The sequence below is a fragment of the Anomaloglossus baeobatrachus genome, chromosome 8 (assembly GCF_048569485.1).
Source record: "Anomaloglossus baeobatrachus isolate aAnoBae1 chromosome 8, aAnoBae1.hap1, whole genome shotgun sequence".
Taxonomy (NCBI): domain Eukaryota; kingdom Metazoa; phylum Chordata; class Amphibia; order Anura; family Aromobatidae; genus Anomaloglossus; species Anomaloglossus baeobatrachus.
This window is the reverse complement of record NC_134360.1, coordinates 32,983,902-33,007,887: the sequence shown is the minus strand read 5'-3', so window position 1 is coordinate 33,007,887 and position 23,986 is coordinate 32,983,902. Positions and strand designations below refer to the sequence as shown.

At 52.0% G+C, this 23,986-nt stretch overlaps 1 protein-coding gene across 1 annotated transcript in view; it reads left to right on the top strand.

Moving 5' to 3' along the window:
- SHQ1 (SHQ1, H/ACA ribonucleoprotein assembly factor) overlaps positions 1 to 23,986 on the top strand; it is a 77,950-nt gene that overhangs the window by 3,901 nt on the left and 50,063 nt on the right. The window contains exons 5-6 of the mRNA XM_075321117.1: positions 18,422 to 18,545; positions 21,263 to 21,383. Coding sequence (XP_075177232.1) covers positions 18,422 to 18,545; positions 21,263 to 21,383 — 245 coding nt within the window. The remainder of the gene's footprint in view (positions 1 to 18,421; positions 18,546 to 21,262; positions 21,384 to 23,986) is intronic.

Below are 23,986 nucleotides of genomic sequence, written 5' to 3'. Positions count from 1 at the left end.
TGATAAGGGAACATCAACTCGGCCTCTTGCATCACAGGAACAGTGCGTACGTACACTTCAATGTCCTGGAAGGTTTCCCTAACATTAAGCGAGTCCGGTGTATTTTTATAGGAAAACTTTGTAGGTTGTGTTTAAATGGTCAGCAGCATGTGACAGCTGAGTCATGTTCATGTAACTTGACCACAGACTGCTGTGGGCACCAGCAGCTTCCTGCACATTTCCTGCACATTTAGCCAGTGGTCAACTGGCCGACCACAGTTGACCATAGGGTTAGTGAAATATTGCAATGAGCCGTAAATTTCATATGCAAGCTTCCTTAAACCTGTCTTTAAGCCAACCACAAGTTTCCGGTAAGTGGAACTGTAAATGTGACTTCCTCATTATCTTGAAACTGCTTAAAGACCTGTTTGACATTTATTCCTTGGTCATCATATTGGCTACTCAGAGGACATCTCTTTGATACTGAATTATTGATGGATCAAATAATATCTGGGATCACTCCCTATCTTTTGATTAGTGATTCCTATCTAATCACACATTCTTTCAGTCATATCACATTGGTATCACACCCGGAAAATAAGCTCTAGTCGCGTTTCAATAATGAAGTGTCCAGGTAGCTAAAAAAAACGTTACTGAAGGACACTTAATTATAGAAAGAAGAGAGAAGACCCCAGAATCATACTCACTAGATGCCGATCAAGAGGATCTGCAGTGGATTGTACACCCACACACATCAGATCAGATCACACACACAATGACACATCAGATCACACACACACACCACATCCAGCGATAATGATTACTTCTGGCTGGCATAAGGACCTGGGACGCACGGCAGTGGAACACGAAGACCTGCGGGTGGAACACATCGATGCTTTCCACCTGCAGGTCCTCGCACTCCACTGCACTGCATCCCAGGTCCGTCCATAAGCAATCGGTATCAGAGTGTGTGTGTGTGTGTGTGTGTGTTTTACATGCGCCAGATGGAGGGGAGGACGGCGTGCAGCATACCTGCTGGGAGCACCCGACGAAGATTACAGGAGGACCTGAGAGTGATGCAGAAGCTCAGAGTCTGGTAAGTATGGCTCTCCTGGGAAGGGGGATCTGCATGTTTTTGAGGGGCAAACTTTCCTCCAACTGTGTTTCCTTGAGAATAATCCTTAGTGCTTTTTCTCGGGTAAAAGCGACACTGTCCCCATTGGAGCTCATAATCTAAATTCCCTATGCTGACAATGCAAAAACAGCCAAAAATTATACGGAAAAGGGACTCCAATACTCCGTGTATTAGACATAAAGGAAGGCCTCATACACTATTTGGTAAAATTGTTAGGAAATGGGACTCCTACACTCGTAAAGCATATAAGCTAAGTACAATGGTGGCTAAAAATTAGGAGTAACTCCAGGACACCCTGGAAGACACACAGAGGAAGGCCTCAGACAACATTTTTGTCCCCAATATTAATGAGTGGGACTCCGAGACTGGTATAGCCTATGCACGAAATGCAAGGGCTGAAAAATATTTACTCCTTGGGTGTAATATATATTGTCAGCGTGTCAGCATTTTCAGTTGACAGATGGATGCGCCTAGAAGTTATGCCACCAGCAGCATTACAAACCCTCTCTGACAAAACGCTAGAGGCAGGGCAAGCCAACACAGTCGTAGAGGGACCGTTCATGCCATGTATCCAGTTTGGATACCAAATAATTGTACGGCACAGAGGACGCTGGTACGGTCGGCTAGGTACACCTTCACCATCTTCAAAAACCTTTTTCTTTGTCGCTCTATTGGGAGACCCAGACAATCGGGTGTATAGGCTATGCCTCCGGAGGCCGCACAAAGTATTACACTCAAAAGTGTAAAGCCCCTCCCCTTCTGCCTATACACCCCCGTGCTCCCACGGGCTCCTCAGTTTTTTGCTTTGTGCGAAGGAGGTCAGACACGCACGCACAGCTCCACAGATTGGTCAGCAGCAGCTGCTGACCATGTCGGATGGAAGAAAAGTGGGCCCATATAGGGCCCCCAGCATGCTCCCTTCTCACCCCACTCTTGTCGGCGGTGTTGTTAAGGTTGAGGTATCCATTGCGGGTACGGAGGCTGGAGCCCACATGCTGTTTTCCTTCCCCATCCCCCTCAGGGTTCTGGTGGAAGTGGGATCCTATCGGTCTTCAGGCACTGAGACCGTGCTTCATCCACAACTCCTGTGGAGCCTGCTGCATAGGAGCCGGGTATCGTTCAGGGACATGGCCCTGCTACTTGGAGGTACTCTGTGTCCCCGTGGGGACCGCGCACAGCAACACTCCAGCTTTGCTGGGTGTGCTAGTGCACCGGGGACCGCGGAGCTGACCGGGTTAATATGTGCCATTACACACTCAGCGTTGCTGAGTGTGTTTATGTATAGGGACTGTCGCATTGACCGCCGCTGCCTTGGAAATACTGCGGCGCGGCTGGGACTTGTAGTGCGCCGGGGACTTCCACGCCGGCCGCGCTTTTACGGCGGCCGCGTTTATTACTAGAGTCCCCGGCTTTTTGCGGCCTAGTTTCCTTTCCTCCCGCCCATAGCCCTGACAGGCAGGGGAAGGGCGGGACGCTGCATAGAACGAGCAGCACTGAGGGCTGGAGCATGCTTTGCATACTCCACTCCCCTCACTGTGCACAGTGCAGGCACCAGTTCCCGCTCTTTCTGGGTCACGCCCACGGCTCCCTCCTCTCCTCAGGACGCATTCCTGTCAGCTCCTCGGACGCTGCAGAGGGGGACAAAATCTGGGAGACCCAGGCAGGGACTCTGGTGGCCTCACAACCGCTTTAAGCGGGTGGTAAGCAGCACCTGTGGTGCTAGCCCCATTGTGCAGTAGTGTAACATTATATGTTTATTTTACACTGTATAGTGCACAGTTGATTTCTGGCTATATACCCTATTGTGTTGCTCAGGGAAGATAATAGCATGGCGCCCACGAAAGGCAGGGGTGCCAAAACACAGGCTTATTATGTTGCCTGCGCCGCATGTACGACCCCGCTACCGGCAGGTTCCACTGACCCTCATTGTCTGCACTGTTCGGCCCCTGTGGCACTTGCTCAGCCAGAGCCTCTGCTAGGTGGGGCCCAGGGGGAGCCACCTGCTAACACTGTTCAGGTGACAGGGACGGAGTTTGCAAAACTCTCTGAGACTATGGCTAAGATACTAGAAGCCTTGCAGTCCAGGCCGGTATCTCAGCACAGGGACTCTGTTGATTCTTTGTTCCCGGGCCCACCTCAGCTGGACCAACAATGTCCTCCCGGGGTATCTCATGGATCCCAAGCTGAGGGTTCTGACACAGACCCCAGCCCCAGACCAACTAAGCGAGCTCGCTTAGATTTTCCCTCGACATCATCATATTGTTCAGGGTCTCAGCGAGGGGAATCGCTGGTCGATGACGCGGAAGTAGCTGATCAGGATTCTGATCCTGAGGCCGCTCTCAATCTTGATACTCCGGACGGGGACGCCATAGTGAACGACCTTATTGCGTCCATCAATCGTATGTTGGATATTTCTCCCTCAGCTCCTCCGGCGGAGGAGTCGGCTTCCCTGCAGGAGAAATTCCGTTTCAGGTTTCCCAAGCGTACACCGAGTATGTTTCTGGACCACTCTGATTTCAGAGAGGCAGTCCAGAATCACCATGCTTGTCCAGATAAGCGTTTTTCTAAGCGCCTTAAGGATACACGTTACCCTTTCCCCCCTGACGTGGTCAAGGGCTGGACTCAGTGTCCCAAGGTGGATCCTCCAATCTCCAGACTGGCAGCTAGATCCATACTTGCAGTGGAAGATGGGGCTTCACTCAAAGATGACACTGACAGGCAGATGGAGCTCTGGTTGAAATCCATCTGTGAAGCTATCGGCGCTTCTTTTGCCCCAGCATTCGCAGCCGTATGGGCGCTACAAGCTATCTCAGCAGGTCAAGCGCAAATTGACGCAGCCACACGCACGTCCTCGCCACAGGTGGCGTCCATAACCACTCAGACGTCGGCATTTGCGTCTTACGCTATTAATGCTATCCTGGACTCTGCGAGCCGTACGGCGGTTGCAGCCGCCAATTCGGTGGTACTCCGCAGGGCCTTGTGGCTACGGGAATGGAAGGCAGATTCTGTTTCCAAAAAGCGCTTAACCAGTTTGCCAATTTCGGGCGAACGATTGTTTGGCGAGCGTTTAGATGAAATCATCAAACAATCCAAGGGAAATGATACATCCTTACCCCAGCCCAAACCGAACATACCCCAACAGAGGAAGGGGCAGTCGAGGTTTCGGTCCTTTCGGGGCGCGGGCAGGTCCCAATTCTCCTCGTCCAAAAGGCCTCAAAGATCAAAGGAACTCTGATGCATGGCGGTCTAAGTCACGTCCTAAACAGACCACCGGAGGTGCCGCTACCAAAGCGGCTTCCTCATGACTTTCGGCATCCTCACTCCGCATCCTCGGTCGGTGGCAGGCTCTCCCGCTTTTGCGACACCTGGCTGCCACGGGTAAAAGACCGTTGGGTGAGAGACATTCTGTCTCACGGTTACAAGATAGAGTTCACCTCTCGTCCCCCGACTCGATTCTTCAGGGCATCCCCGCCTCCCGAGCGAGCCGAGGCTCTTCTGCAGGCGCTGGGCATTCTGAAGGCAGAAGGAGTGGTGGTCCCTGTTCCTCTTCAGCAACAGGGCCACGGTTTTTACTCCAACTTGTTTGTGGTCCCAAAGAAGGATGGGTCTTTTCGACCTGTCCTGGACCTGAAACTTCTCAACAAACACGTAAAGACCAGGCGGTTCCGGATGGAATCCCTCCGCTCCGTCATCGCCTCAATGTCCCAGGGAGATTTCCTTGCATCGATCGATATCAAGGATGCTTATCTCCACGTACCGATTGCTCCAGAGCACCAGCGCTTCTTGCGCTTCGCCATAGGGAACGAACACCTGCAGTTCGTGGCACTGCCGTTCGGCCTGGCAACAGCCCCACGGGTTTTCACCAAGGTTATGGCTACTGTAGTAGCGGTCCTCCACTCTCCGGGTCACTCGGTGATCCCGTACTTGGACGATCTGTTGATCAAGGCACCCTCTCTAGAGGCATGCCAACACAGCCTCGACGCTACCCTGGAGACTCTCCAGAGTTTCGGGTGGATCATCAATTTTCCAAAGTCAAATCTGACACCGGCCCAATCGCTGACATACCTTGACATGGAGTTTCATACCCTCTCAGCGATAGTGAAGCTTCCGCTGATCAAGCAGCGGTCACTACTGACAGGGGTACAATCTCTCCTTCAAGGTCGGTCACACACCTTGAGACGCCTCATGCACTTCCTGGGGAAGATGGTGGCAGCAATGGAGGCAGTTCCTTTCGCGCAGTTTCACCTGCGTCCTCTTCAATGGGACATCCTTCGCAAATGGGACAGGAAGCCGACGTCCCTCGACAGGAACGTCTCCCTCTCGCAGGCGACCAAAGCTTCCCTTCGGTGGTGGCTTCTTCCCACTTCATTATCGAAAGGGAAATCCTTCCTACCCCCATCCTGGGAGGTGGTCACGACGGACGCGAGTCTGTCAGGGTGGGGAGCGGTGTTTCTCCACCACAGGGCTCAGGGTACGTGGACCCAGCAAGAGTCCTCGCTTCAGATCAATGTTCTGGAAATACGGGCAGTGTATCTTGCCCTGAAAGCGTTCCAGCAGTGGCTGGAAGGCAAGCAGATCAGAATTCAGTCAGACAATTCCACAGCGGTGGCATACATCAACCACCGGCACAAGGCGGCACAAGCAGTCGGCAAGCCTTCCAGGAAGTCCGGCGGATTCTACTGTGGGTGGAAGCCACGGCCTCCACCATCTCCGCAGTTCACATTCCAGGCGTGGAAAACTGGGAAGCAGATTATCTCAGTCGCCAGGGCATGGACGCAGGGGAATGGTCCCTTCACCCGGACGTGTTTCAGGAGATCTGTTGCCGCTGGGGGGTGCCGGACGTCGATCTCATGGCGTCCCGGCACAACAACAAGGTACCAGCGTTCATGGCACAGTCTCAAGATCCCAGAGCTCTGGCGGCAGACGCCTTAGTTCAGGATTGGTCGCAGTTTCAGCTCCCTTATGTGTTTCCTCCGCTGGCACTGTTGCCCAGAGTGTTACGCAAGATCAGGGCCGACTGCCGCCGCGTCATCCTCGTCGCTCCAGACTGGCCGAGGCGGTCGTGGTACCCGGATCTGTGGCATCTCACGGTCGGCCAACCGTGGGCACTACCAGACCGACCAGACTTGCTATCTCAAGGGCCGTTTTTCCATCTGAATTCTGCGGCCCTCAACCTGACTGTGTGGCCATTGAGTCCTGGATCCTAGTGTCTTCAGGGTTATCTCAAGACGTCATTGCCACTATGAGACAAGCTAGGAAACCAACGTCCGCCAAGATCTACCACAGGACGTGGAAAATTTTCCTGTCGTGGTGCTCTGCTCAGGGTATTTCTCCCTGGCCTTTTGCTTTGCCCACTTTTCTGTCCTTCCTTCAATCTGGACTGGAAAAGGGTTGGTCGCTCAGCTCCCTTAAGGGACAAGTCTCGGCGCTCTCTGTGTTTTTCCAGAAGCGCCTAGCCAGACTTCCACAGGTACGCACGTTCCTGCAGGGGGTTTGTCACATCGTCCCTCCTTACAAGCGGCCGTTAGAACCCTGGGATCTGAACAGGGTGCTGACGGTTCTTCAGAAACCACCATTCGAGCCAATGAGGGATATTTCTCTCTCACGCCTTTCGCAGAAAGTGGTTTTTCTAGTGGCAGTCACTTCACTTCGGAGAGTGTCTGAGCTAGCAGCGCTGTCATGCAAAGCCCCTTTCCTGGTGTTTCACCAGGACAAGGTGGTTCTGCGTCCGGTTCCGGAATTTCTCCCTAAGGTGGTATCCCCCTTTCATCTCAATCAGGATATCTCCTTACCTTCTTTTTGTCCTCATCCAGTTCACCAATGTGAAAAGGATTTGCACTTGTTAGATCTGGTGAGAGCACTCAGACTCTACATTTCTCGTACGGCGCCCCTGCGCCGCTCGGATGCACTCTTTGTCCTTGTCGCTGGCCAGCGTAAAGGGTCACAGGCTTCCAAATCAACCCTGGCTCGGTGGATCAAGGAGCCAATTATCGAAGCTTACCGTTCGGCTGGGCTTCCGGTTCCCTCAGGGCTGAAGGTCCATTCTACCAGAGCCGTGGGCGCGTCCTGGGCTTTGAGGCACCAGGCTACGGCTCAGCAGGTGTGTCAGGCGGCTACCTGGTCGAGCCTGCACACTTTCACAAAGCACTATCAGGTGCATACCTATGCTTCGGCGGATGCCAGCCTAGGTAGACGAGTCCTTCAGGCGGCGGTTGCCCACCTGTAGGAAGAGGCCGTTTTACGGCTCTTTTACGAGGTATTATTTTACCCACCCAGGGACTGCTTTTGGACGTCCCAATTGTCTGGGTCTCCCAATAGAGCGACAAAGAAGAAGGGAATTTTGTTTACTTACCGTAAATTCCTTTTCTTCTAGCTCTAATTGGGAGACCCAGCACCCGCCCCTGTTTTTTTGTGTACACATGTTGTTCATGTTGAATGGTTTCAGTTCTCCGATATTCCTTCGGATTGAAGTTACTTTAAACCAGTTTATAATTCTTTTTCCTCCTTCTTGCTTTTGCACCAAAACTGAGGAGCCCGTGGGAGCACGGGGGGTGTATAGGCAGAAGGGGAGGGGCTTAACACTTTTGAGTGTAATACTTTGTGCGGCCTCCGGAGGCATAGCTATACACCCGATTGTCTGGGTCTCCCAATTAGAGCTAGAAGAAAAGGAATTTACGGTAAGTAAACAAAATTCCCTTCTTCCTCCTTGTCAGAATACCCTGTGCATCAGGGCCTGGGCGCTAGGAGGGTGTAATGACTCTGTCCAGGACCTTTTGATAGTGTCCCCCTGCCTCTGTTGGACCTGATGTCTGTCTCCCTCGTCTCTCCTCCATGGTTGCCCGAGGATCTATGACCTTTGCTGCCAGCGTTGTCAGATGGGAAGTTTTCTTTTACTAATTGTTCAACTATGGCCTTCTGGTATTGCACCATTTTACTAGCTCTCTTCGGCGCAAAAAGGGGAGATGGAAAGTTCTCCTCGTAGCATGGGTCGAGAAGGGTGACCATCTGGTAATCAGTGTTTGCCAAAATGCGTATAACATAAGGGTCATGGGAAAAGCAGCGGGCCATAAAGTCAGCCAAGTGTGCCAGAGTACGGACAGGTAAGACTTCCCTGTCCCCACCAGGAGGACAACTCTCCATCTCCTCCACAGTCGCCTCCTACACTTGATACAACGGTTTTATTAGAGAAAGGACAGTGTAGCCCTGAAAAGGGTATACAATTACTAATGGCCACTAACCCCTTCACGACCTTGGAAGTACTGGTACGTCCAAGATCATATCCCTGCCTTTGATGTGGGCTCTCACACCAAGCCGGCATCTTTCCCTGCACATGTCAGCTGATCTGATCCGCCGACGTGCCTCTAACAGTGGCTGTTCACCAGTTAAAACCCGCTGGCAATCTGTCGGCACAATGTAACATGCGCTTTCGGGGAACGCCTCAGTCCCCGCCTCAATCTGTGGCCCGTGACGTGATCGTGGATTGCTGATGGAGGTCCAGGCTATCAAACATAAGCGGTGGCAGCGCCCATGTGTGACCATCGCTCCCATAGAAGTGGATGGAGTTGCATGTGCAATATGGTTTTCTTCAAGATACAGCGCCTCACCTGTCCACAGGTTGTATGTGGTATTGCATCTCAAGTGAGACTGAGCTACAATTTTTCAGACAAGCTGTGGAGCGGTGTGCTGTTGTTTGCTGCGATATTCTAATTTTCTACCGTCCCTTTAATTCTTGCATGCCGGTGGGTGACTAGTGACCATTTTCTGAGCACAGTTAAGTTTTAGCATTCAGATGCTATAGGTGGAAATTAGATACAGCGCCCCCCTTTTCTGTAGGTTACATCGGGTATTGCATCTCTTTCCATTCAAGTGAATATCAGCTGCAATGCCACCGACGACTAGCAGCACCGATTTTGGGAAATATCTCTGATTTCTAATCCACGCTAATCCCTTTACTTGTTTTCCACCACATTGTGAATGGGCAGGGAAGGGGTTAACCAGTGACTGTGACAGACGTATAATCTTGGCACTCGGGGTCTACGCTGCTTGAAAGTCGTCCAGTAATAATAATATCGCGTTTCGGCAATAGGAAAGATGTGTGACCACCGGCGCTGCCGGCTGCAGAAATATCAACATGTCCGCGTCAGATCCAGGACTGGGGGGGGGGGTTGTGCTTTAATTGGCGGCAAAAACTGTTGATGCAAAAACTCAGCGTTCCCAGATCTCCTGCAACTGGAGGTCCTGCAAGATCTCATCCAGAGGGATCACTGCTCTGTGTCAGTCAGGAGCGCTGGAGGCCACAACACCACCAATATGGCCACCATTACGCCTTCCTAGGGGTTTCATCCCGCTCCTCACAACAGGGGGTAATAATTACACCACTCATATCTGGAAACTGTGGTTTGAGTGGGTCTGTGCCGAATGGTCCCACCACCTACATAGTAGTGCCCGCTCATCACTAGTTACGAGTACTGAGCACCCGAGCATGGTAGTGTCCGCTCATCACTAGTTACCAGTACTGAGCACCCGAGCATGGTAGTGCCCGCTCATCACTAGTTACGAGTACTGAGCACCCGAGCATGGTAGTGCCCGCTCATCACTAGTTACCAGTACAGAGCACCCGAGCATGGTAGTGCCCGCTCATCACTAGTTACGAGTACTGAGCACCCGAGCATGGTAGTGCTCACTCATCACTAGTTACCAGTACTGAGCACCCGAGCATGGTAGTGCTCACTCATCACTAGTTACCAGTACTGAGCACCCGAGCATGGTAGTGCCCGCTCATCACTAGTTACCAGTACAGAGCACCCGAGCATGGTAGTGCCCGCTCATCACTAGTTACAAGTACTGAGCTCCTGAGCATGGTAGTGCCCGCTCATCACTAGTTACCAGTACTGAGCACCCGAGCATGGTAGTGCTCGCTCATCACTAGTTACGAGTACTGAGCACCCGAGCATGGTAGTGCCCACTCATCACTAGTTACCAGTACTGAGCACCCGAGCATGGTAGTGCCCGCTCATCACTAGTTACCAGTACTGAGCACCCGAGCATGGTAGTGCCCGCTCATCACTAGTTACCAGTACTGAGCACCCGAGCATGGTAGTGCCCGCTCATCACTAGTTACCAGTACTGAGCACCCGAGCATGGTAGTGCCCGCTCATCACTAGTTACCAGTACTGAGCACCCGAGCATGGTAGTGCCCGCTCATCACTAGTTACGAGTACTGAGCACCCGAGCATGGTAGTGCCCGCTCATCACTAGCTACCAGTACCGAGCACCTGAGCATGGTAGTGCCCGCTCATCACTAGTTACGAGTACTGAGCACCTGAGCATGGTAGTGCCCGCTCATCACTAGTTACGAGTACTGAGCACCCGAGCATGGTAGTGCCCGCTCATCACTAGTTACGAGTACTGAGCACACGAGCATGGTAGCACCCGCTCATCACTAGTTACAAGTACTGAGCACCCGAGCATGGTAGTGCCCGCTCATCACTAGTTACGAGTACTGAGCACCCGAGCATGGTAGTGCCCGCTCCTCACTAGTTACGAGTACTGAGCACACGAGCATGGTAGCACCCGCTCATCACTAGTTACCAGTACTGAGCACCCGAGCATGGTAGTGCCCGCTCATCATTAGTTACAAGTACTGAGCACCCGAGCATGGTAGTGCCCGCTCATCACTAGTTACGAGTACTGAGCACCCGAGCATGGTAGTGCCCGCTCATCATTAGTTACAAGTACTGAGCACCCGAGCATGGTAGTGCCCGCTCATCACTAGTTACGAGTACTGAGCACCCGAGCATGGTAGTGCCCGCTCCTCACTAGTGCAGATCATTTTAAAAACTTTTATTCATATATTTTATTAGTAAATGTTCAGGTAACAGATACGTGTCTTCCTGTTTGTTGCCCCCTTCTTCTCCAAGGATAGTGCCATACGTTGGTATCTACAATTACTGCTCAGAGTGGTAATAAATGTCCGCCGTGTGATATCCTGATATATGATGTAATAATGTGCTATCCCCGTATAACATCTGCCGTCCGTCCTTCATCGCTCTCACTTTCCGCGGCTGATGCCAGTCTCGTAGCTGTGCTCCACTGGCGCCGTGCCATCTCTTTGGTGGGGGGATTATCAAAGTGCGATCTTATCTGTGCCCGGAGCGACACTCGCGCAGTATGTGATAGACCTTATTCTGCTTTGAAATCTCGCCAGAGGAATCCCCCAATGCGCGGCGGCGGCGTGCAGAACGCGCGAGACTCCTCCATGTCTCCTTTTGATGCTCGGTGCCTGGGAATAAAAGGAAAGCTTGTAGATTGGGATAGATTAGATTTCTATTTAATCCGCATTCTCTTTTCCTAAAGAAGAAAGAAAAGAGGGGAAAAAAATGAAAAATCTGCGTTCTACCCGCAAGAGGTTTTGTCGTCCATTTTCTCCAAGGGTTATGCCTAAAATTAGATATTTCGGAATAACTCGCTGATTGCTGCAGGATTCTGAGGATGGGGGTCTAGATCCTGGAAACAAGTTTGTGCAGGGGTGCCAAAACTTTTGTATTGATGGCCTATCCTAATGATCAGCTATTGATTTTTCTGATGCTGGAAAAAATCTTTAAATTCAGCATTCTGTGCCTCATAAGCCTGGCAAACCAGCACGGCACATTAGTGCCAAAGGGCGCTCATGAAATATCTTAAGCAAGTGGACCAACTTCTAAAAAGTGTCCATTGGCTTAGAGGAAAAGTGAATTCTTAGTTAGACAGGTCTGGTCCCTCTCTGGTCATTGGGTCTTGTGAGATGATGCCTTATTCCTTTATTATTTGTAAGGCTCCATCTTCTGGAACCCCGATTGTTGCTGAGCATGAAGGCACCGACATCTCCTGTCACTGTTTTTCCCTGCACAGCGGTGCCCTGGACACCTACTGCCCAGGGAACTGCAACCTTTCCCTGGTGAATATTTTGTCTGTTTAAAGCCACCACTAGGGGGAGCTCACTGCATATAGATTCATACAGCTACAATTAGGTTGAGCTCACTACATACAAATGTATACAGCCATCACAAGGGGGAGCTCACTACATATAGATTTATACAGCCACCACTAGGGGGAGCACACTGCATATAGATTTATACAGCCACCACTAGGGGGAGCTCACTGCATATAGATTTATACAGGCACCACTAGAGGGAGCTCACTACATACAGATTTATACAGCCACCACTAGGGGGAGCTCACTACATACAGATTTATGCAGCCACCACTAGGGGGAGCTCACTACATACAAATTTATACAGTCACCACTAGGGGGAGCTCACTACATACAGATGTATACAGCCACCACTAGGAGGAGCTCACTACATGCAGATTTATACAGATACCACTAGAGGGGGCTCACTGTATTCAGATTTATACAGGCACCACTAGGGGGAGCTCACTACATACAGATTTATGCAGCCACCACTAGAGGGAGCTTACTATATACAGATTTATGCAGCTATCACTAGGGGGAGCTCACTGCATACAGATTTATACAGCCACCACTAGGGAGAGTTCACTACATACAGATTTATACAGCCACCACTATGAGGAGCTCACTCCATCAGTAGGGGGAGCTCACTGCAGACAGATTAATACAGCCACCACTAGGGGGAGCTCACTACATAGAGATTTATCCAGCCACTACAAGGGGAAGTTCTCTGCATACAGATTTCTGCAGCCACCACTAGAGGGAGGTCATTGCATACAGATTTATACAGCCACCACTAGAGGGAGCTCATTACATACAGATTCATACAGCTACCATTAGGTTGAGCTCACTACATACAGATTTATGCAGCCACCACTAGGAGGAGCTCACTACATACAGATTTATACAGGTACCATTAGAGGGCTCTCACTGCATACAGATTAATGCAGCCACCACTAGAGGGAGCTCACTACATACAGATTTATACAGCCACCACTAAGGGGAGCACACTGCATACAGCTTATCCATATAGTATGATAAGAGCTTTGAAGTCTGTCTTCCTATGATAGTGGGAGCCGTAGTAGTTTACACCGTGATTAATAAAACCTATGAGATTCCTTTTGCAGTTGGCCGTTTACATCCATGCTATAACATCCCATTGCGCGGCCCTGGCTGCGAGTCGTCCCCCCGTGTACATGTTTTCCCTGTTTGCGTTGTATTAGTTCGGTATTTCAATTTTATCGCTTTGTTTCTGGGATAAAGGTAGAATGGCTCGACGCCGGGAGCGGTGTCTTGGCACGGTAAAGCAGCTGTGATCATTTATTTAAGAGGCCTTCAGGAGACACAGATGGGTTGCAGCACTTACAGGGTATGGCAGGACGTTACTTCTCAAATTGCAGAGGATGTCAGTGGATTACACAGACACATGTTCAGTAGTCGGCGGCAGACCAGTCCCTCGTGTTCCTGCAGCACGCTGCATGGGTAATGGAGATCATCGCTTTCTGAAGGGGGGGGGGGAGTAATTCTATTTGGTGGTCTATAGGTAGATGAAAGCCAGTATGGCTGTCAATTCTCTTCCCATGCATGACCTAGCTTTACTAGAGCCCTGAATGACAATTCGGATGCATCCTCCTACTCTGACTTTGCAGATATGTTCCTTGTTGGAACATCAGTGGCGGACACTTTGGCTGTCACCCAATTAATTGGTCAAATAGTATATTTAAAGGGAAATTCCTATTTATATGTGCGAGACTTGGGAGCCCCATGAGAGGATGGGGGGTCCACTGATGGAGGTGGCCGCGCTCTGGTGGAGGTGGCGGCGCCCTGATGAGGGAGGTGGCCGCGCACTGATGAGGGAGGTGGCCGCGCACTGATGAGGGAGGTGGCGGCGCACTGATGAGGGAGGTGGCGGCGCACTGATGAGGGAGGTGGCGGCGCTCTGGTGAGGGAGGTGGCGGCGCTCTGGTGAAGGAGGTGGCGGCGCACTGATGAGGGAGGTGGCGGTGCACTGATGAGGGAGGTGGCGGTGCACTGATGAAGGAGGTGGCGGTGCACTGATGAAGGAGGTGGCGGTGCACTGATGAAGGAGGTGGCGGTGCACTGATGAGGGAGGTGGCGGCGCACTGATGAGGGAGGTGGCCGCGCACTGATGAGGGAGGTGGCGGCCGCGCACTGATGAGGGAGGTGGCGGCGCGCTGATGAGGGAGGTGGCGGCGCGCTGATGAAGGAGGTGGCGGCGCGCTGATGAAGGAGGTGGTGGCGCTCTGGTGAAGGAGGTGGTGGCGCACTGATGAAGGAGGTGGCGGTGCACTGATGGAGGTGGCGGCCGCGCACTGATAAAGGAGGTGGCAGCGCTCTGGTGAAGGAGGTGGCGGCGCACTGATGAGGGAGGTGGCGGCGCACTGATGAGGGAGGTGGCCGCGCGCTGATGAAGGAGATGGCGGCGCACTGATGAGGGAGGTGGCGGCGCACTGATGAGGGAGGTGGCGGCGCACTGATGAAGGAGGTGGCGGCGCACTGATGAGGGAGGTGGCGGCACACTGATGAAGGAGTTGGCGGCGCGCTGATGAGGGAGGTGGCGGCACGCTGATGAAGGAGGTGGCGGCGCGCTGATGAAGGAGGTGGTGGCACGCTGATGAAGGAGGTGGTGGCGCTCTGGTGAAGGAGGTGGCGGCGCACTGATGAAGGAGGTGGCGGTGCACTGATGGAGGTGGCGGCGCTCTGGTGAAGGAGGTGGCGGCGCACTGATGAGGGAGGTGGCAGCGCACTGATGAAGGAGGTGGCGGCGCACTGATGAGGGAGGTGGCCGCGCGCTGATGAAGGAGGTGGCGGCGCACTGATGAGGGAGGTGGCGGCGCACTGATGAAGGAGGTGGCGGCGCACTGATGAGGGAGGTGGCGGTGCACTGATGAAGGAGGTGGCGGCCGCGCACTGATGTAGGAGTTGGCGGCGCTCTGGTGAGGGAGGTGGCGGCGCTCTGGTGAAGGAGGTGGCGGCGCGCTGATGAAGGAGGTGGCGGCGTGCTGATGAGGGAGGTGGCGGCGCAAGTAAACCAGACAGGTCGGAGGTAAGGGAGGAGACAATGCCCTCTTTAAAGGGTTAATCATTTAAAAGCATGGATGATCAATTGCAGTATTCTGCAGCACCCGCCATTCATGAAAAATGCCCTCAATGAATGGAGCGGTGGTTGTGTAAGTGTGCGCACCACTGTGCCATTCATTGCACTTTCGGAGATGGCGGGAGAACAGCGCTCCGTACCTCGCCCGCTGGAGACCTCAACCTCGTCTGGCAGTGAAAGGGTGGCGTTCCTCCGTACAGCACTGGTGAAATATTCATGCCGCGCGCTCCGAGCCTCCGCAGGGCCAGCGCCGGTTTAATTTTTAATCTGCGGTAAATGTCGACGTCTAATAAACACAAGCTCGTTCATACGCAGAATCCTCTGCCGCCAATGGCTAATTACCTCCTCCAAAGACTCCGCTATCACCCCTGGCTCCCTCCACTCTCCGCAGCGCACCACGCTCAGCCGTCGTATTATGCACCCTCCCCCACAACCCTTTGTCAGCGCTGAATTTCTGGGAAACGATCTCATAAATCATCTTTAAAGATCAGCTGCGCACACGCGTCTTCTATAAATACCACATGTTGCGTCGCATGTGGAAGGGAGAAATAGATTGTGAGCACTGGACGAGCGGGCGGTGAAGGTACCAGGGTATGACACAGGCGTAATTAAACGGGATGTTTACTGCAGCCTTTTATTTTTTATTGCAAATAGATCCTTTTTAAGGGTGAGCGACTGATAGCTGATGCAATTCTCTAACTGAGGATTTGTGCGTAGCAATAAACTATTTCCGCCCGGCGATCAGCTGCAATCTTCAGTGTAATTCATAGGAGTTTCTCGTCCCTGTAGCTCCCCCGCAGGAGACGTGAGGCATTACACTTCCCATTGAAGTGCTGCTAACTGTGGCTACTAGATCGGGGAGGGTCCATGTGAAGATTTGAGGTTGTGGTTCTATTAATCACTTAGGTAGGTTAACGATGCAGTTATTTTCATTCCTCCGTCCACAGTCTTACAGAAACTTCGGGAAGATGGCCAAAATGAGATGTCCCCAGTCCACAAGATCCCAAACTGGTACCGGTAGTTCCACCGTCCCTGTAGGAGGTAATACCCACTGTCTCCCAACTTTTGGTTAGCCCACAGCCTTTGTATCCCCGCTGCTATGGTTTACGACTGATACCACAACCGTAGTGTGTGTGTGTGGGTGTGTGTGTGGGCGTGTGTGTGGGCGTGTGTGTGGGCGTGTGTGTGTGGGCGTGTGTGTGTGGGCGTGTGTGTGTGGGCGTGTGTGTGTGGGCGTGTGTGTGTGGGCGTGTGTGTGTGGGCGTGTGTGTGTGGGCGTGTGTGTGTGGGCGTGTGTGTGTGGGCGTGTGTGTGTGGGCGTGTGTGTGTGGGCGTGTGTGTGTGGGCGTGTGTGTGTGGGCGTGTGTGTGTGGGCGTGTGTGTGGGCGTGTGTGTGGGTGTGTGCGCGTGGGTGTGTGTGTGGGCGTGGGTGTGTGTGGGCGGGCGTGTGTGGGCGGGCGTGTGTGGGCGGGTGTGTGTGGGCGTGTGTTTGTGTGTGTGGGCGGGTGTGTGTGGGCGTGTGTTTGTGTGTGTGGGCGGGTGTGGGTGGGTGTGGGCGTGTGTGTGTGTGTGTGTGGGCGTGTGTTTGTGTGTGTGGGCGTGTGTTTGTGTGTGTGGGCGGGTGTGGGTGTGGGCGTGTGTGGGTGTGTGTGTGGGCGTGTGTGTGTGTGGGCGTGTGTGTGTGTGGGCGTGTGTGTGTGTGTGGGCGTGTGTGTGTGTGTGTGTGGGCGCGTATATGTGTGTGTGTGTGTGTGGGCATATGTGTGTGTGTGTGTATTCACCTACATCTGGCAACAACCCCCATCCCCTTGTCAGTGTCCTAGGTACCCCCAAGCCAACCCCCAGGTTCAAGCTCTGCCCCTGGGAATTGCCTCCTCCCACAATGCTGTGTGTAATGCTCGCGATAGTGGACCCACTGGACCACAGGTGGGACCTGGACGTACGCTCTAGTGGGGGGGCTTAACTAAACACCTATCACGAAGCAGACGCCAAGTACCGCTCCCAGGGCAATGACTGGGACTGTGGTAGCTGACCCCCCAGGACAGGTGATAGACTTGGCTATGGGCACAGGTATTGGCAGGTACAGGCAGGATGGCTGAGGCAGACAGGCAGGTATTGTGGGTAAGGCAGGGACAGATAGGAATGGGAAGACAGGTACAAGGTGACAGACACAGGGATAACGGGACAGGAGCACAGGAATCTGACAACTAGCTAGTAGCAGACTGGTACATTAACTAACTAAGGTCGTTGCGCAGGCACCTTCCCTGATGGGTGGGTGCCTTAGATACATAGTGTCTCTTAGCCATAGGCTGTGAGCCATTTCCCGGAAATAGCGCACCGGCCCTTTTAAGAAGGCTGGTGCTCCCACGCCCTTAGCACACTCCCGGGTGACCTGGGCTGCATGCACGGCCCCCAGGAGGGGAAGGAGGCAGCACAACACGTGGATGACCGGGAGGATTTCGGGGGAGGACGTGACCCGGCCAGGGCGGTGAGTAAGTTGGCGTCTCTTCAGGGACGCAAGCGCTACACTGTGCATTGGTGGAGGCATTTTCCTGAGCCCGAGCCCCTCACCTGGGACCTGATGCGAGACACCCCCCTTCCCTATGCTGATGGCTCCACCGTGCACATAATGGGACTAGAAGCTGGTAAAATAACAGCTTAATTGAGGAACCTGTGACACTAGCGAGAGCAATGGAATCATTGCTATACTCTAATTACCAATCTCATGCCTGGCCTTCCGTGTACAGTATATAAGATCCAGCCCATACGTCTTTGCCTCATGGCTTTGGGGCCTGGATGAGCATGGTATGTGTGAACGGTGTCTCCCATGGCCCTCCTCCTTAACCATTAACATTTTATTGTGCACCTTAAACTGACGAACAAAAAAAACATCTATCTACTAAAACACAACAATTAGATCGACGTAACCAGCGCTTCATGCTGGAAAAAGCCTCCATCCCTTAGAGCCGTGGACTCCGCTCTACTCCATTGGTCCAGTAGTCTGTAGTCCGCAGCCCGCTCCTCACAGTCCTAACGGGGGGCTGACATCTATCCTTGGTCACTCCATTTTATTTTTTACTTTTCCCCCAGCTGATTGCTATGGTTTACCCTGAGACGAGCCCAATTATATTCCTGGCCGCCTGCATTGACTTGTGTGGGAAAGATGGTCTTTTCTAATTGCCCGACGTACGTTTGTTTTTCCATACTTCTTTAACCCTTTTCTTTTTCTTTTGCGCAGAATTACCGGTCGGTCGCAGATGTCCTGGTGTCATTCGGGAGACGGGTTTTATGCTATCCTCTTTATAGGAACTTCTGCCTGGTGACCGGGGCTGTGCAGGACGCCTGCGCTGTGCTTAGAATAGGTAAGAAATTCGGGATTTGATCTAGACTAGAGATGAATGTGTCTCCTGCGTCTCCCAGATGTGTCACCTGCATTATGTTTAGGGTGGTTACGGCTGGGATATGCCACACACAGCGGAGCAGGGGATACACCGGGGACGGCCACTCTTATAGTCCCACTACCTGGTCCAACACTGATGATGGAAAGATCCATATACGCATGCTGTGTCTGTCCGATATGTCTTGCATTTGTCTTGAGTGAACGGGGCCCCATCTTGTACCATCTTTCGATATGGAATAGGAATCTTATGGATGCGACATACACGTCTGATGTTAGAGCGCCCCTTTAAATGGTCACTGCTGTCTTTGCATAAGAAACTTAATATCAGGGAGATATGTCTCCTTACCGGACTCACCCCTCACCTATCCCCCGCTCACTGAGGAGTCGGATTATAGCTGCTAATTGAAATTTATTCACAGGGAAGCGGGAGAGAAGTGAGCAACAGAAACTTACTAGAAAGTAGCAGCACAATCTGTCAATGTTTATCTCACCACCTACACTGTTCAGTACTGCTGTATAATGTCATCTATTTTCTTGCTTTCTAGTAAGTGTGTATCTCACTTGAGAGCTGGATGCACAGCTGCACTGCATGTTGCTGCTTTCTAGTAAGTGTCTCAAGTGTCTCTCTTGAGAGCTGGATTCACAGCTACACTGCATGTTGCTGCTTTCTAGTAAGTGTCTCTCTTGAGAGCTGGTTGCACAGCTGCACTGCATGTCTGTGCTATCTAGTAAGTATCTCACTTGAGAGCTGGATACACAGCTGCACTGCATGTTGCTGCTTTCTAGTAAGTGTATCACTTGAAAGCTGGATGCACAGCTGCACTGCATGCTGCTGCTTTCTAGCAAGTATTAATCTTACTATAGAGCTAGATTCACATCTAGACTGTTCTATACTGCTGTATAATGTAATTGATGTTGCTGCTTTTTAGTAAGGGATAATCTCACCACAGAGCTGGATTCACATCTACATTGTCTAGTATTGCTGGATAATGTAAGCCATGTTGCTGTTTTATAGTAAGTGTTTGTCTCACATGAGAGCTGGATTCATAGCTGCACTGTAAGTTGGTGCTTTCTAGTAAGTGGTTATCTCCTCACAGTTCTGGATTCACAGCCGCACTGCATGTTGATGCTTTCTAGTAAGTGGTTATCTCCTCGTAGTTCTGGATTCACAGCCGCACTGCATGTTGATGCTTTCTAGTAAGTGGTTATCTCCTCATAGTTCTGGATTCACAGCCGCACTGCATGTTGATGCTTTCTAGTAAGTGGTTATCTCCTCATAGTTCTGGGTTCACAGCCGCACTGCATGTTGGTGCTTTCTAGTAAGTGGTTATCTCCTCATAGTTCTGGATTCACAGCCGCACTGCATGTTGATGCTTTCTAGTAAGTGGTTATCTCCTCATAGTTCTGGATTCACAGCCGCACTGCATGTTGGCGCTTTCTAGTAATTGTTTGTCTCATCACCGAGCTGGATTCAGAGTTGCACTGTTAGTACTGCTGTATGTCATCCACATTTCTACTTTCTAGTAAGTGTTTATCTCCAGAGCTGTATTCACAGCTACACAGCTAAGTATTGCTGTATAATGTCCTCCATGCAGCTGCTGCTTTTAAACATGTGCTACATCGAGACAGGAGAGCAGGAATCCCTCATCTCTGTGTGTGCTGTGCATGGGAGACATCATAGCAGCTAATCTGCACCCACTAGCTCAGAGACAACTGAAAACGAGAGAAAAGGCTATAGAGGGGAAAACTGGTGAAAAATACAGGATACAAGTCTTCTAACGGCCGGATATAGTGTTATTCCTCATGTACACACAGCGACCTATTATCACAGGTGGTACGCTTTGTGTAACAGTTGAATTTTGCAGCTTGATACCCGGTGCCGTCCCTCTGACCGGCCCGCACCACTTACTCCTGCATGGGGAGATCGGCGGGATGCAGGAAACCACATCACGTTCGGCGGGTTTCTGCTTGCGCCTCGGTGGGGAAGTTGCGGCTTTTGTGTTAGAGAGAAAAAAAATGTGTTTTATTTAACACAATCTGGATATCATTTTAGCCCAGCGCGTCTCCTGCCAAGAGAAGGGGTGTGAAAATGCGAGAGCGCCGAGGAGTGCCAAAAAGACATTTCAGTTTAGACAACAATCTCTGTTATTTTTATCTCCTGCGGGTAACGGAGCCAGGAACACGCGGCGGTGGCTGCGAGCTCCGGAGAAGCCGAAAGGGCGCTTCTCCCGTCATATATTTATACATGGGTATATTTATTAAGCAGCAAGGTATAAACACAGGGCCGGCAATTAAAGGGCTATTTCCATCAGATACTCATAGCTTATCCATCATGCTGATGACGGAGCTGGTGTGCTGATGACGGAGCTGGTGTGCTGATGACGGAGCTGGTGTGCTGATGACGGAGCTGGTGTGCTGATGACGGAGCTGGTGTGCTGATGACGGAGCTGGTGTGCTGATGACGGAGCTGGTGTGCTGATGACGGAGCTGGTGTGCTGATGACGGAGCTGGTGTGCTGATGACGGAGCTGGTGTGCTGATGACTGATCCTGCAGAACAATAGTGAATGTCGTGCACAATGTCACCGTGGGTCATAATAACTGTATGTTGGAAATGTTGCCAAATATATGGACCCAAATGGGATTTCTTTGATGTAGGTTTTTTTTTTTCTTCTTTTTAGGTAAAGCAGCTATTCTGAAATGTTTGCTGGACGTTCACTCCATATTTCAAGAGAACGACCCGGCGTACATTCTCAACGATCTCTACATCACAGACTATTGTATCTGGATCCAGAGAGTCAAGTACGTAAGTCTTCCCTTATACTGTACGTAGACGGCCCCGGAGCTCCCCCTAGTGGTGGAGGCAGGACCACAGTATTTTATGCATGAAATAATAATAATCTTTATTTCTATAGCGCCAACATATTCCGCAGCACTTTACAATTCTGGAGGCTCATATACATATCATATACATAAACATATACAAACAAGTAACAATTATAGAATATACAATGTTTAAAGGGAAAAAGGGCAACCCTGCTCGTGAGAGCTTACAATCTACAATGAGATGGGGGGAGGGGCAAGGTACAAGTGCTTATTTACAATAACAATACAGCCATCTCAAGTAAATGGGGGATAGATAATGGCTTCCTGGACCAAAAGGCCAGAGCCTTGAGATGCATTTGGGTGCCATGGAGTTTGACATGGGGTTATGTTCTGAGAAGTTGTAGAGGGAATAGGTGAAATTAGTTTGGCTAGGGAGTGTGATAGGCCGCCCTAAAAAGATGCGTTTTTATGGAGAGTCTGAAGCTGAGTAAGTTGTGATTTGTCCTAACTTCTTGGGGTAGAGCGTTCCAGAGGTTTGGTGCAGCTCGGAAGAAGTCTTGGATTCGGGAGTGGGAGGTCCGAATTAGTGTGGATGTTAGTCGAAAGTCATTTGCAGAGCGTAGAGAACGGGTGGGGTGATAGACAGAGAGGAGGGTGGAGATGTAGGGGGTGCCGCACTGTGGAGAGCTTTGTGGTGATAGAGAGGAGGGTGGAGATGTAGGGGGTGCCGCACTGTGGAGAGCTTTGTGGTGATAGAGAGGAGGGTGGAGATGTAGGGGGTGCCGCACTGTGGAGAGCTTTGTGGTGATAGAGAGGAGGGTGGAGATGTAGGGGGGTGCTGCACTGTGGAGGGTTTGTGGTGATAGACAGAGAGGAGGGTGGAGATGTAGGGGGTGCTGCACTGTGGAGAGCTTTGTGGTGATAGACAGAGAGGAGGGTGGAGATGTAGGGGGGGTGCCGCACTGTGGAGAGCTTTGTGGTGATAGACAGAGAGGAGGGTGGAGATGTAGGGGGGTGCCGCATTGTGGAGAGCTTTGTGGTGATAGACAGAGAGGAGGGTGGAGATGTAGAGGGTGCTGCACTGTGGAGAGCTTTGTGGTGATAGACAGAGAGGAGGGTGGAGATGTAGGGGGTGCCGCACTGTGGAGAGCTTTGTGGTGATAGACAGAGAGGAGGGTGGAGATGTAGGGGGTGCCGCACTGTGGAGAGCTTTGTGGTGATAGACAGAGAGGAGGGTGGAGATGTAGGGGGTGCTGCACTGTGGAGAGCTTTGTGGGTTCTAGACAGAGAGGAGGGTGGAGATGTAGGGGGGCTGCACTGTGGAGAGCTTTGTGGTAATCGAGAGGAGGGTGGAGATGTAGGGGGTGCTGCACTGTGGAGAGCTTTGTGGTGATAGACAGAGAGGAGGGTGGAGATGTAGGGGGGTGCTGCACTGTGGAGAGCTTTGTGGTGATAGACAGAGAGGAGGGTGGTGATGTAGGGGGGCTGCACTGTGGAGAGCTCTGGGGTGATAGACAGAGAGGAGGGTGGAGATGTAGGGGGTGCCGCACTGTGGAGAGCTTTGTGGTGATAGAGAGGAGGGTGGAGATGTAGGGGGTGCCGCATTGTGGAGAGCTTTGTGGTGATAGACAGAGAGGAGGGTGGAGATGTAGGGGGGTGCCGCACTGTGGAGAGCTTTGTGGTGATAGACAGAGAGGAGGGTGGAGATGTAGGGGGGTGCCGCACTGTGGAGAGCTTTGTGGTGATAGACAGAGAGGAGGGTGGAGATGTAGGGGGTGCCGCACTGTGGAGAGCTTTGTGGTGATAGACAGAGAGGAGGGTGGAGATGTAGGGGGTGCCGCACTGTGGAGAGCTTTGTGGGTTCTAGACAGAGAGGAGGGTGGAGATGTAGGGGGTGCTGCACTGTGGAGAGCTTTGTGGGTTCTAGACAGAGAGGAGGGTGGAGATGTAGGGGGGCTGCACTGTGGAGAGCTTTGTGGTAATCGAGAGGAGGGTGGAGATGTAGGGGGTGCTGCACTGTGGAGAGCTTTGTGGTGATAGACAGAGAGGAGGGTGGAGATGTAGGGGGTGCCGCACTGTGGAGAGCTTTGTGGTGATAGACAGAGAGGAGGGTGGAGATGTAGGGGGTGCCGCACTGTGGAGAGCTTTGTGGTGATAGAGAGGAGGGTGGAGATGTAGGGGGTGCCGCACTGTGGAGAGCTTTGTGGTGATGGCCAGAGAGGAGGGTGGAGATGTAGGGGGTGCCGCACTGTGGAGAGCTTTGTGGTGATAGACAGAGAGGAGGGTGGAGATGTAGGGGGTGCCGCACTGTGGAGAGCTTTGTGGTGATAGACAGAGAGGAGGGTGGAGATGTAGGGGGTGCCGCACTGTGGAGAGCTTTGTGGTGATAGAGAGGAGGGTGGAGATGTAGGGGGTGCTGCACTGTGGAGAGCTTTGTGGTGATAGACAGAGAGGAGGGTGGAGATGTAGGGGGTGCTGCACTGTGGAGAGCTTTGTGGTGATAGACAGAGAGGAGGGTGGAGATGTAGGGGGGTGCCGCACTGTGGAGAGCTTTGTGGTGATATACAGAGAGGAGGGTG